Source organism: Falco naumanni, chromosome 11, assembly GCF_017639655.2.
Source record: "Falco naumanni isolate bFalNau1 chromosome 11, bFalNau1.pat, whole genome shotgun sequence".
NCBI lineage: Eukaryota > Metazoa > Chordata > Aves > Falconiformes > Falconidae > Falco > Falco naumanni.
Window position 1 is genome coordinate 8256227 of NC_054064.1, and position 12391 is coordinate 8268617.

The following is a 12391-nucleotide window of genomic DNA, read 5'->3' on the forward strand; positions in this document are numbered from 1 at the left end:
CTGCTGGCTAGTTGTTCTTTGACTGCTACGAAAACATGGAAAGCGAACTCAGGGACAGCCTTGCTGTTTAGTCTTCCCCCAACCCCTCACATTCTGCTGCCGAAGCCATATCCGCAGGGCTGATGTAAATCATTGAAATGATGTACGTTTCCAAAAAGGGAGCGTTACATTTAAAACATTTTATTAAATACTGTTACAAAATAGGACAATACATATCAGATTCTGTCAGAGATTTTTGATTTATGATCATAACTTAAACATAACTTAAGAAATACTCTCTCATTTGAAGTCCTTTAACAGCTTAATAAATCGTAGTTGCAATATATACACCCAAATCGCAGGCTTCCATTTTATTTGTAAATAATATGCAGGCATGAAATCCTTACAAACACTTCTGAATTATTTTAAAATTACCTGGGCCCAGATCAATGGCCACAGACCTACTCAAGAAGCAGTATTTTACAATATATTTACAGTTAACAGCACAGAAATATCCACAGTAAAAACTGCACAATTAAATATTTATGTATATACCTGTATTACAGTACATAATCCCACAGGGATGAGATCATTTCAGATCCACTTGCTGCATTCAGAAACCGGAGTACCTAGTATAAGCACTACCATTCCTAGCGCTACTACCAAAAAAATAAAGGTTTAAAGTCCCTAAGCTTTCTGGGACATGCAGCAGAAACCCAAATAGTTGCCCACATTGCCACAGGCATATTTATTGACTGGGACATCCTCTTAAAATAAACTGACTTCAATAACAAACCAGATCAATGGTTTCAAAGCTATTTAATGCATACTTTTGCATCCCAGTTACTCTGTTTCTGCAAGTATAACCCATATGTCTCCAGAGAAGACATCTCCAGCAGTGTAGTAAGTGATGTGAAATAATGCATGTCTTCACCTCACCTAGGTACCTTTGAGCAGACCAGAGGAGAAACCAGCCTCCTCTTTAGGCAGCAGCTTACTATTTGCTCACCATCTGGACAAGAGATGGCAAGCTCCCAGTTATGATAACTACATGACTGAATGTAGACAGTATTTTGCCAGAAGGCCAGAGTTTTACTCTCTGCTTGTCTTCAATGGAAGTACCAGACAGATTGAGTTCAAAATTTCTGAACAATACACAAGGTCAATCATCTTGTCAGCAAGAGGTAAAAACATCTGGAGAGCTGTTGATTCACATGCAGTTTCATTCTCCAGAAATCTGAGACCTAAGTAAAGATGGCTTCAATTCCTGCAGAGAGAACAAAATTCCTCTGTAAGTTGGAAAATTGGCATAGATCTGTATTTGCTCTCATTTCAGAGGAATTTTGCATGCATCAGGTAGCAAAAACACACAGAAGTGTTCCTAATACTATAGGCAGCTGGACAGGATGCTAAACACAGTCATCCTTAAGGAGCTAAATATCCATTTCTAAAGCAATAAATCCATCAGCCTTGTTAGGAACTTTCATGCAATGTCAAGATGCATATTAGGTACCCCAAAGCACATACTGCTATTTCAGCAATTGCATTGCAATTAACAGCTCTGATTGCTTATCCAATTAATAGGAAAGAATTTGCAAGTACAGCTATCTCATGTGCTTACCGGTAACACCTGGAATCAGACATTCTGGCCAGCACTTTGGAAACTACCTTCAATGGTTAGGCTCTGGCAGCTACTATAAAAAAACAGAAATGAGAAGTACTTCAATGACAACTGGTTTATATCAAATGGATTTTAGAAAAGTGATTGCCATGTTTTTCATGCTGTTTTTTGAGACACAACTTACCTAGAAGGAGTAAATTTCTTTGCTGCAAGAAGAATAAGAAAAGGCATTAGCATTTCAAGATGAAAGCCCCCTCGTGCAAACTTTTTCTTCTACTAAAACCCCTCTCATTTCTGAATATCTGATAAAAAGCCATTTTCTATCAACAAATCTCATAGGCAGTTATTACTGTGTTGTCATGAGCCTCATCTCAAATTCTCATTCGCTTTCCCTGGCAGTAATAAAATGTTGCTTTTTTCTTCTAATTCTTGTTTTATAAACATTTGAGGTTTACTATTTTTGATTTTTAAATTTTCATCTGAAGCCAAACATGGCATGTATGCAGGCTTCTTGAAAATAATTTAGGAGAGTAAGTATGGGAATTTTCACTTTTTCAAAAACCATTGTATTGGGGTTTGGAGGGTTTCAGGGTCTTTTCTCCACTGAAATTTTTTCAGAAAGGTAAATAAAACCAGTGGACCCAGTCCAATTGCTTACCTTTTCTTTGGAAACGTCTTGCAAGCCAAAGGAGGAATGATGCCGTAGACAACAGAGAGGCACTTGTGGCTGCTATGCCCACAGAGACATAGCTGACTTGTTCTGAAACTGAAAGGATAAAAAGTTTCAGTGAGATCAAGAGGCATGTGTGGTCTTTGAAGCCCTCTACTTCTTCCTTTTCCTTGTGCTCTTCAAGAGGAAACAGAATCGCAGCTTGTAATCCTTAAGTTTTCTCTTGCTGAGACAGGGCACATCTTGTACACAAGGTAAAAAGCTGCATACTAAAAATTATCCCACCCATTGCCAAAGAAATGGCAAGGCAACAAGCTAGCTATAGCGGGGTCTGTCTAACCTCCAGCCTCACGTGACAATTCATGCTCATCTTATTTTTTATGTGTCAGTTCGTATTTTAATTCCCATTGTGCTGTCTTCCTCTCTGAGCAATTTGGTTGAGATCAAATTTTTTTTCTTTTTTTTCTGAAATTATTCAGAAATCTAAATTCTGCTAGAACCAATAAAGTGGAGTTGAGCTTTTAGGACCTCAAGCAAAAGCATTTCAGGCAGGCCAAGTATGTTCCCACTGAGGACACTGACAAAGCCCTTACTGCCATGAATGGGAAGGCAAGGCTGAGACTTCTGTCCTGTAAAATTACAGCCTTTGACAGAAGAGCTCTGTGAGATCTTTTAGCTGAGCTCACCCAAGAAACTGTCACACCAAACAAATCTATAAACTTCTCCACTGAGAAAGATTTATGAACACAGATTTCCCCACAGAGTTCTGTTTCTCTAGAAAACCTTTCTTTCTTTACTCATACGGAAAAAGCTCAACATGAGAAACACTAAAAGCCAAACAAAACTCAAAATCAGGTTGCAGCTTTGGGTTTTTTTTATGAGAAATCAACATATTTCACCAAGACCTTTTAGGAATTTTCCCCTCTTCTGTTTTCAAAAACCCATGCTTTTGTTGGGTTTTTTAATTCAGGAACTTCACTAGAAGCTGTAACTCACTGGCTGGTGTTGCCTTCTCCACCCTTCCATACTTCATTTGACTAGAAACCCAGTGCCATCTCTCTGTGAGCACAGGTAAAATACCTTCACATGTGGGCAGACTGGCACTCCAGTTTCCTGAATGACTGCACGCAAGAACATGAGAACCATTGAGCTTCCATCCTTCTAGACAGCTGAAGTGGCAGGTTGTGTTGTACATGAAGTTCCCAGCACCATGTGAGCAATCCATAGAGCCTTTCTCAGGAGAGCTCAGTGGTTCACACTGCACAACTGAAATACAGAAAGAGATGGTCACAAGCCATTAAAGACTTTCCTGTCTTTGACCCTATTTTTTCCACTATATGTACATTGTATTTTCAAATTAATTTGACTTTGGAATGGGAGCAGTTCACAGAGCCAGGAGCCCTAAGGCAGGGCAAGTCACAGCTGAAATTATGAGAGACAGCACACAGCTTAGTTTGGAGCCAGAACCCTACAGGAATACAGATTTCAGTGTGCTGTCCAGTGGCAAAACTATTTCCCAAAGCAGTAAGTCTTACCTTTGCATTTTGGCGCTGGCTCTGACCACCGCCCCTGTGCTGTGCACTCAATGCTGGATGGGCCGTCCAGAATGTGGCCCTCGCTGCAGTGGAAATCACAACGTGAGCCATAAGAGAGATCTGCAGAAGCATGGTCACAGGTCACAAAGCCACCTTCTGGCCAGGTTACAGCCTCACACCTCACAGCTGCAACACACAGATCACAACAGCAATCAGCACAGATGTCTCAGGAGTTCCATGGGCCAATGCTGGCAGCCCTGAGTGCTCAAGTGGGCAGCAGTGAGGAAAGGTACCTGCACAGGATGGCTGCTGCCTGTCCCAGGCCCCAGAAGACCCACACTGCAGTGTGGCTGGTCCTGTCAGGACAAATCCTTCTTCACAGGTGAACTCGCAGGTGGTACCCCAGGTGAGCTCCACAGAGGGATGGGAGCAGTTCACAGCACCATGAGCAGGCACTTCTAAGGCAGGACAGGTCACAGCTGAAAAGCACAAAAGACACAGCACAGAGCTTAGCTTGGAGTAGGTCAAGTTAAACACTCTTTGAGCTTACAAGAGGACATGCTGTGCCTGGTGCTGTCCCCTACAGAGCCATAGTACATCCCTTCAGACTTCACAGTGTCTCAGGAAACAGTGACTTCCACGTGTTGCATGGTGCAGAGAGAACCCTTACACATGCACCTAAAGCATGTAAGCTATCCTGACACTGGCTCCAGGTTATACCCCACAAGTGGACTGCATAAGGAGACACTGGCTCCCACTGGGGTGTAGGGAACACAGAGTTCCTGTCAGAACACTCTACTTCAAAAGCCTGTTAACATATCTGTCGGTGACACAGTTCCTGAACGTTGCTTGTCACCCTGCACTGCTGCTTCCTCTTTAACACAAGAGGCTAAACAATCCCCATCTTGAGATCTGCTTATGAATAGTCCTATAAACACACTGGGGATGACTGTTACTCCTTGCCTACACTTGAACGAGGAAGTATCTTCAGACTATTTGAGATACTGCAAGCTTTAATTGATGATTTCCAACCCAGAAAGTCTTACCTTTGCATTTTGGCGCTGGCTCTGACCACCGCCCCTGTGCCGTGCACTCAATGCTGGACGGGCCGTCCAGAATGTGGCCCTCGCTGCAGTGGAAATCACAACGTGAGCCATAAGAGAGATCTGCAGAAGCATGGTCACAGGTCACAAAGCCACCTTCTGGCCAGGTTACAGCCTCACACCTCACAGCTGCAACACACAGATCACAACAGCAATCAGCACAGATGTCTCAGGAGTTCCATGGGCCAATGCTGGCAGCCCTGAGTGCTCAAGTGGGCAGCAGTGAGGAAAGGTACCTGCACAGGATGGCTGCTGCCTGTCCCAGGCCCCAGAAGACCCACACTGCAGTGTGGCTGGTCCTGTCAGGACAAATCCTTCTTCACAGGTGAACTCGCAGGTGGTACCCCAGGTGAGCTCCACAGAGGGATGGGAGCAGTTCACAGCACCATGAGCAGGCACCTCTAAGGCAGGACAGGTCACAGCTGAAAAGCATAAAAGAGAGTACAGAGCTTAGCTTGGAACAAACCATAAAAAGTTGGGGTTTTTTTCCTTTCCTGAAAGTTGGCAACATAAGCACTAAACGGAAGCATCTTTATGTGACCTACTGTGCTGCCATTTCAGAAAGCAGTGGAAAGATTTCAAAATGGAAGACCGTCTCTTAAGGCAAGGCTGTAAATTCACCTGCACCTCATGATGTCAACTAGTTACAATGCAAAATTTTCCCATTTTGACTGCTGCTTATTAACGTTTGATGCTTTTATTTGCTTCAAACAGTAGCTTATTCTAAGATGAACACCTCAAAAAGTAATTGCTGCAGCCAGGAGTAACTGGCCTGTTGTGAGCAGTCTTAGAGCTAGATCACCTCCATTCCCTGTTCCCCACTATGAGATGGAAATGTCTTTCCCTACAAGAAAATCTAGACCAGGGCCAGAACATTCACCCTGCCCAATTCATCTTTTCAGGAACAGAGAGACCTGTGTGCTGCAATAAAATAGCACCTTCACCACATAATTAATTACAAAGGAATGGGCCAGAACTTCAATTTGTACCTACTAACAGAGCAACACTGAAGTTAACAGAGCTATGTATAATGTAGAAAGCTCACCTATCACTGCTTGAGAAGCTCACCTTTGCATGCTGCAAGGGGGGCAGACCAGACCCCAGAAGAGGTACAGTATACAGACTCCAATGCAGTCAGTTCATAGCCTTCCTCACACTGAACTTGGCAAGACGAGTTGTAGCCGAAGTTCTCCCATGGATGGTTGCACTCGAGGCTCCCATGATCAGGTTTTTCTAGTGGATCACAACTCTCAACTTCAAAGAAACACAAGAAGGTACACAGTCAGTCTCACTGGCTCAGCAGGTAAATCAACAAGACAGACAAACTACACTAGCTAGCATTGCCCTGGTTGAAAAGCAGGGGGGAGTAATCTTACCAAACTCGCATTCAGGCCCATAGAATCCAGGGTTACAATGGCAGGTGTGGTTGTTAATAGTCTCTATGCATTCTCCACGGCCACTGCAGAGAGATGGGTTGCAAGAAGCTGCAGGAAAGAAAAAAAAAGAAAAAATACAGCAAATTATAAAAGAATCAGCAGTGGCCACTAATGAAATCTGGGCAGCACTTTGTTTAGGTTTTCTGGCACTAAACAAGCACTTTGTAGAGCAAAAGAAAAACAGGTGGTTTAATACATAGGATTACCCTGTCATTTCACAGAATGATTTCAGAAATCAACATCTTTGACAGACTAGCTCACAGTGAAAGGATTCTACTGGCTGCAGAATCCATGACCACTTGTTCTCAGGTAGATATTAGTAATATTTAAAATGCAAAAGGAACAATATACTATGAGGTAAGTAGAAATCCCCTACAGGTACATTCCTCATTAACTCATCACAGCTCTAATTGTTTGATATTTGACTTGCAATTATTTTTTTTTTTTATGTAGCCTTAGCCACCTCTACACAAAATGTCTAATCTGACCCAGTGATCTATAGCCAGCAAACAGATGCCTCCAAAAGGGCAATTTTTATCTAGCTGAGACACCCACTTGCGTGGGATGAAAGTCATCATCTGGAAGAGCGTGTTTCTACTGATTATAGAGAAGGTCTGGTGATTTGCTCGTAAAAGACATACAATATTCCTGGAGCTAAAAGGTAAGCAAGATCAATCCAACTCTTAGAACAAAAACAACCTAGCTCTGTAAGGATAAGTGTACAAGTGTTCACAAGGTCAGACAGTTAATATATAAGACTAGGTTAAAAAACTCATCCCACCCACCATCTCATCTCCACAGGGGCACACTAGATGGCCTTTATCGCACCATACCTGTGTAGCACAAGGCGACCTTCTTTTTCTCACACTGTTCATCATTCCATTTGCCATCATCCTTCCCTCTTTTGATGTAGATTTCAACGCAGTCCTCATTGTTCCCTTTGCCATTTGGCTCACCTGAAGCCCAGTTTTCTGCCTCTTCTGTCAGTTCTTTGTTAGTTCCAATCCAGGTCCACACATCATTAATTTTTCTGATTCCAATCCAGTAGTAACCCGGATTGAAGGGTAAGAAGTTATTGAGGTAGCTGATTTCCTCCTTATTCTGAATGGCAACCATGTTAGTATACCTCTTTTTGCACCACAGCTCTGCTTCCCTGTAGGTCATGTTTGTGTCTGAATAATGGTATGTCCAACAATTTACCCCCTGCAGTATTGTAAGTCCTAGAATGAAAAGATGTCAAAAAGTTGGTGTCTGACTTTTTCCCTCTCGCTAGAAGATCTATTAAGCTCTATAAATACTGTAAAGTTGTCAATATCTGAAACTGCTTAAGAAGTAGTGGCAATTATTTTATAAATAATCAACTGTCAAGCTTCAAAACAGGAATATCAGCATCAAGTACAGGGACTTCAGCCTGTGAAACTACATCCAATCACACAAAGCTTTGCAGACTTCATAGCAAACTACAGGAGGTAATTATGTATTTGACAGGCAAGCAGGGAAACATCCCGTTGCCGAAGAATCTCTGTTCTTCTATATGAACCTAGCCTCAAGCTAATTAGGTCTGGTTCAAAAATTCTGTTTAATTCTGAGCTCAAACAGAAGCATCACACTAATACTACCATCCGAGTAGTTTCCTACACAGAGAAATACACACTTACCATAAGCAAGAAGAGATGGGAACCACAAGAAAATCATGTTTCTGACTGTTTTCTCTTCACTTTATCTTTTAAGCAGATGGCTATGAGAGATCAAAGGAACACATTTGTAAAGAATGAATACTGACTTTTTACAATTCAATATAAAATACTGCCTACACAATCTTTTCTACATACTTTTAAACATTACTATGTTCTTTTAGCTAAGCAATGAAACAGAACACCACACTCCAGTTATACTCACAGGTTGTAGTTGTGGTGGCCAGGTGGCAAAAGTCCTCTTCAATATTTCTCAGTGACTGTCTTCTGTTGCTAGGTTGCTGAATACAGACTTGAAGATTAAGTTCAGCAAGTGTCTGGACTGTGTAATCCCCTGCCTTTACTATGGCCTTTTATTCTCTCAACTGGCCTATCCTCCACGAGATGGGAAATTCCGTGTGGAAAAAAAAAATATTGGAAAATCCCGGATCTGGCCCTCCCACACATTAAGCCCATGCTTCCCCTTGCCAAATCAACCTTCTCAAAGACACACTGTGCTGACAAACTGCCAAGTGCTTCATTACATAGCTTTACTGACAGAAACACACAATTCCAGGATATCAGGAAGGAGCAAGACTGTTAGTTTTAGCTGCATGAATAAGCAGATTCCAGTTTTTCACCCAGCATGATGTTTTGCAGCAAGAAAGTGTTGGTTCTTTTGGGGATCTCAGTAAGAAAGGCACCAATGCTCATAGCTGGTTAACTAAGTTTGGGTAAAAGATGGAAGCTGCATCATTGGACAAGCCTTTCCTCGTGATTCACAGAATGTCATGAAGAGTTCTCATTTGTGGTAAGGTTTTCCAGCCTCAGGACTGCTAGTACTCTTCTAGAATATTGTTCATAATACAGATTTATCAAAGCCTGGAAGGTAGATTTAGCTTTGAAGAGTCCCTTGGACCATATGCTACAATATTCTTGTCTCAATAGAGTTACAATTCCTTAACAGGTGTGCATAATATTTCAGGTGGATAAGACAATACACTAGTCTCCTACTGAATTCACACACATTTATTGTGTATACACTGATTAATTACTACTGCACGAAGCAGTCACATGGTGTCCATGGTACACCAACACATGTCTGAATAATCATGGACACTTTGCTACAGTGGGTTGGTAAGCGGTCACAGGCTGTTTGGAATGCATCTGCACACAGGAGAAGGCATTGAGCGCGAGGATGACCCATTCCTTGCACAGTAGTCTTCTGGTTGCACTGCTCCACTCCTTGATCCTCATGCATACCACTGAAGTGGTATATGTGTGAAGGTAAGGCAATGATTTGCCATGCTACGAACAGAAGTAGCTTTGGGTATTCTCACTGAAGCATCCTTCTCACCTCTGTTACAGGTCTCACAAGTAGTGTTGAGGGTCATAAGCAGGGAACAGGCAACATGAGTAATAGACACATTAACTCAGTTCTCAACCCTGTGCAAAGACATGACATTAGAAGCTTGTAGCAGAGCCCACATTCCCCAGCGCTGCCAACCCTTGTCGATACAAAGTGGTATTATTCCCTTGCACCCCAATTAGCCGTGTCACCCCACCTCCTATTCCACATCCATGCAGGCACTTACTATGAGGGCTCTACCAGACAGTCCAGTTTCCAGACTGGTATTCCAGGCATAAAGATTTACCATTATCAGTGAGGTTTAATGAAGCTTAACAGGCAAGGGAATCAGTAGCAGTTCTCAGTGATAGCAGGACACAGGGTAGCACCCGCTTCGTACCTGTAAAGCACAGTTTTAGTTTATACAGTGAATGTTAGAGCTGTTATTTTAGAACCTCAGCCTGTTCTTACACAATAAAAATCAGTGGCTCACGGATTCCAAGCTAAGATCTCAGCTGGTATCAATCCTCAATTTTTTCACAAAAAAATTTTGTCAAGTAACCATACTTTGATAGATCTCTGCCCAAAGGAATCCATCACAGAAGAGAGGATAGAAAAAATAATATATTCTAAAACACTCAGTTACTATCAAAATATCAGAGTCTACTAGAAATTGCAACAAAGTCCTAGAAAGCATGTCAAAGTCAGCTACTGAATAGCGAGGATTAAACGTAACACATTAAATATTTGTAGGGAGAGGAACACTTTCTAGCAGGTGCTAACTAGCAAAACTAGAAACACAAGCCATCAAAAAACTCTGGGAAGTTGAGGTTAGCTCTTGGCTATGTCACCAACTCATCCTGCAGGCCTAGGCCTGGGCCACCCATGCTTAGAACCACCAGACCTCCAGAGAATTCCAGGCAGCAGCAGATCAGGTCTGCTATTTTTTTTTTAGCCTCAATTGCTCATCCATGGGTGTGCAAACATCTCCTGGCTGCCAACTCTGCTCTGTCCATGTCCTCCAGATTGCAAACCCTCCTAACAGAGGCTGGTACTTTTCATGCACCTGTAAGGTACATCATGCAGCTGGGCCTAATTTCTGTAAACATTATCCTAATACAAACTAATGATAATGAGTTTTAATAGGGTAGCCTTATTTTTTTTTTCTAAAACATTGATCAGCTGTTATAATTGTATACAGAGTAGAATTACAGACAACTTCAGAACAGTTTACATCCTCTCTGGAGCCAGGAGGCAGAAAATCCTACACCTTTTCCTGGACATTCACTTTTTCAAGCAGTTTTATGAGCCTCCTACTGGTAAGTGCTCATTCTTGTCACGGCAGAAGCTCTGAAGTTGAGTAGAGGAAACTTTATCAGAATTGCTTTGCCAGTGGAATCTCCGGAGGAAGGAAGAGACTATTTCACAGTTCACAATAGCCTTCCTTTACAGGGGCTGTCTGAGACCTCTTGTCTGCAGCCGATTAAAAACCACACACAAAAAAAACCAAAACACCAAAGACTAACAGCAATATGCCTGTAAAAATTCCAGCCTAAAAAGACTGCCTGTTTTTGTTGGCAGTATTCTCTTATGCATCACTGACATGGGGCTCTTTTTGGTTTTTCCCAGGGAATTCTGCCATCCACTAATCACATTTTTATCTCTTTTTAATATAATGGAAGATGCATACAAATGCAATTTTTTAAAAAAAAAAAAAAAGCAAGCCTGAAAAGCATTTTCACACAACTGAGAGGTTAAAAATCTCACTATTAAAAGTCCAAGGCTCTTAAAAACTTCAACCCTGTTGTTTGGGAAGACTGGTATTCCTGTGAGCTAAAGCTCATTAGATCAGTAGTTACATAGGTATTCCAGGAAAACACCTCTGATACAGTTACTTAGGTTGAATGGCAGAATTCCAAGCTAGAAATGCCATCCAGCTTGCCTTTTAGCTGGTTTACATGTTACTGATTTATTCTTTTCATAGTTATTTCACATTTGTGCTTTTTTTCTTCCTTTACCATTTTTTTGGAGAATATTAGAGCTTCATTTCTTCTGCTGCACTGAGTTTCGTGCACTCTTATGCTACCTGAACACAGACACAGTTCCTTAAAACTAATCCAATTCCTCTCTGCCAGAAAAATGGGAGATGTTAGACCTAAATCAACTCAAATTTTTAGAAATGCTGAACACTTCTTAGTCCTATACACTCCAGACCTTCATTTCCACAAGTGAAAGCCCAGCTTTTTACAAGTTCCAGATGAGATAAGCTCTTTTCCCTTACAGAGATGCCTAACAAGGATTAACTAGCAGCAACTAATTTTCTAGTTGGAAGGTTTATTTGATAGGCTACTATGAGACATAAAAGGTAAGAAAAGGCTATATAAACACATTAGGAGTAAGAACAACAAAACCTGGCCAGGTCTGCTATTTAAAGAAGGATAGCAATTGACAGAGGACATGTCAAATGTCATTTCTTTCTACACAGGGAAAAGTTAAAAAACACTCACTGCAATAGTGTTACACATTGGGAAAAGAAAACAGGTCAGAATATGGAAAGACTGGAGTGATGACTATTTAGGTTAGTTCCAGCCAATCAAGCTACTGTAAGGATGCAAACCCTCAGTAATTACCTTAGAGTACGGGGAAAGATGTCAGAGGGCTGACAAAAAGCAAATATTGCCTGTGTGTATCTAGGAAAGGAAGATCCAGGTAATTAGAAGCCAGGCCTTCCACATGAGCACCTATAAAAGATACTAGAACCATACTGGAAAATTAAAAAAACCCCCACACCACAATTGAAAAATCAGCAGAAGGCTGATCTGTGAAGAACAGCTGAATTGATATGATAGATTTTATTCTTGACAGATCAATCTAGTTTGTACTTGAAGGCTGAGTGAGTAACAAAGAAACAGTAGTGCACTATGTTTTGCTGTAGGTAAGATTTTTCAATGCTGTCCACGAGACATTCTTATAAGCAAACTGAAATCACCATAAAATGAGCGTGCATGAGATGTAACCACTACTCA

General features: G+C 41.6%; 1 protein-coding gene across 2 annotated transcripts; it reads right to left on the bottom strand.

Annotated features, from left to right (window-relative positions):
- Positions 1 to 164: 164 nt before the first annotated feature.
- Positions 165 to 9777, bottom strand: SELE (selectin E). Of its 2 annotated transcripts, XM_040611265.1 has the most exons (14): positions 8244 to 9776; positions 8003 to 8082; positions 7178 to 7564; positions 6285 to 6392; positions 5977 to 6162; positions 5145 to 5330; positions 4852 to 5037; positions 4099 to 4284; positions 3806 to 3991; positions 3351 to 3536; positions 2259 to 2366; positions 1785 to 1806; positions 1601 to 1673; positions 165 to 1246 (listed from the first exon to the last, which is right to left on the bottom strand). In XM_040611265.1, the coding sequence occupies exons 2-13, from the start codon at positions 8037 to 8039 to the stop codon at positions 1616 to 1618; spliced, it is 1836 nt and encodes a 611-aa protein (XP_040467199.1). In that variant the 5' UTR covers positions 8040 to 8082; positions 8244 to 9776; the 3' UTR covers positions 165 to 1246; positions 1601 to 1615. The 2 variants fall into 2 exon arrangements, with proteins under 2 accessions (XP_040467199.1, XP_040467200.1); XM_040611266.1 differs by lacking the exons at positions 3806 to 3991; positions 4099 to 4284 and having other exon boundaries at positions 8244 to 9777.
- Positions 9778 to 12391: the final 2614 nt, after the last annotated feature.

Bases quoted from the DNA above. Each gene is read 5' to 3' on its own strand.
- SELE (XM_040611265.1), bottom strand. From the start codon at position 8,039: ATGATTTTCTTGTGGTTCCCATCTCTTCTTGCTTATG. The intron at 6,393-7,177 runs GTATGGTGCGAT...TCTTTCCTGCAG, and splicing joins GGTCGCCTTGTGCTACACAG to CTTCTTGCAACCCATCTCTC. The intron at 5,038-5,144 runs GTACCTTTCCTC...TGTGTGTTGCAG, and splicing joins GCAGCAGCCATCCTGTGCAG to CTGTGAGGTGTGAGGCTGTA.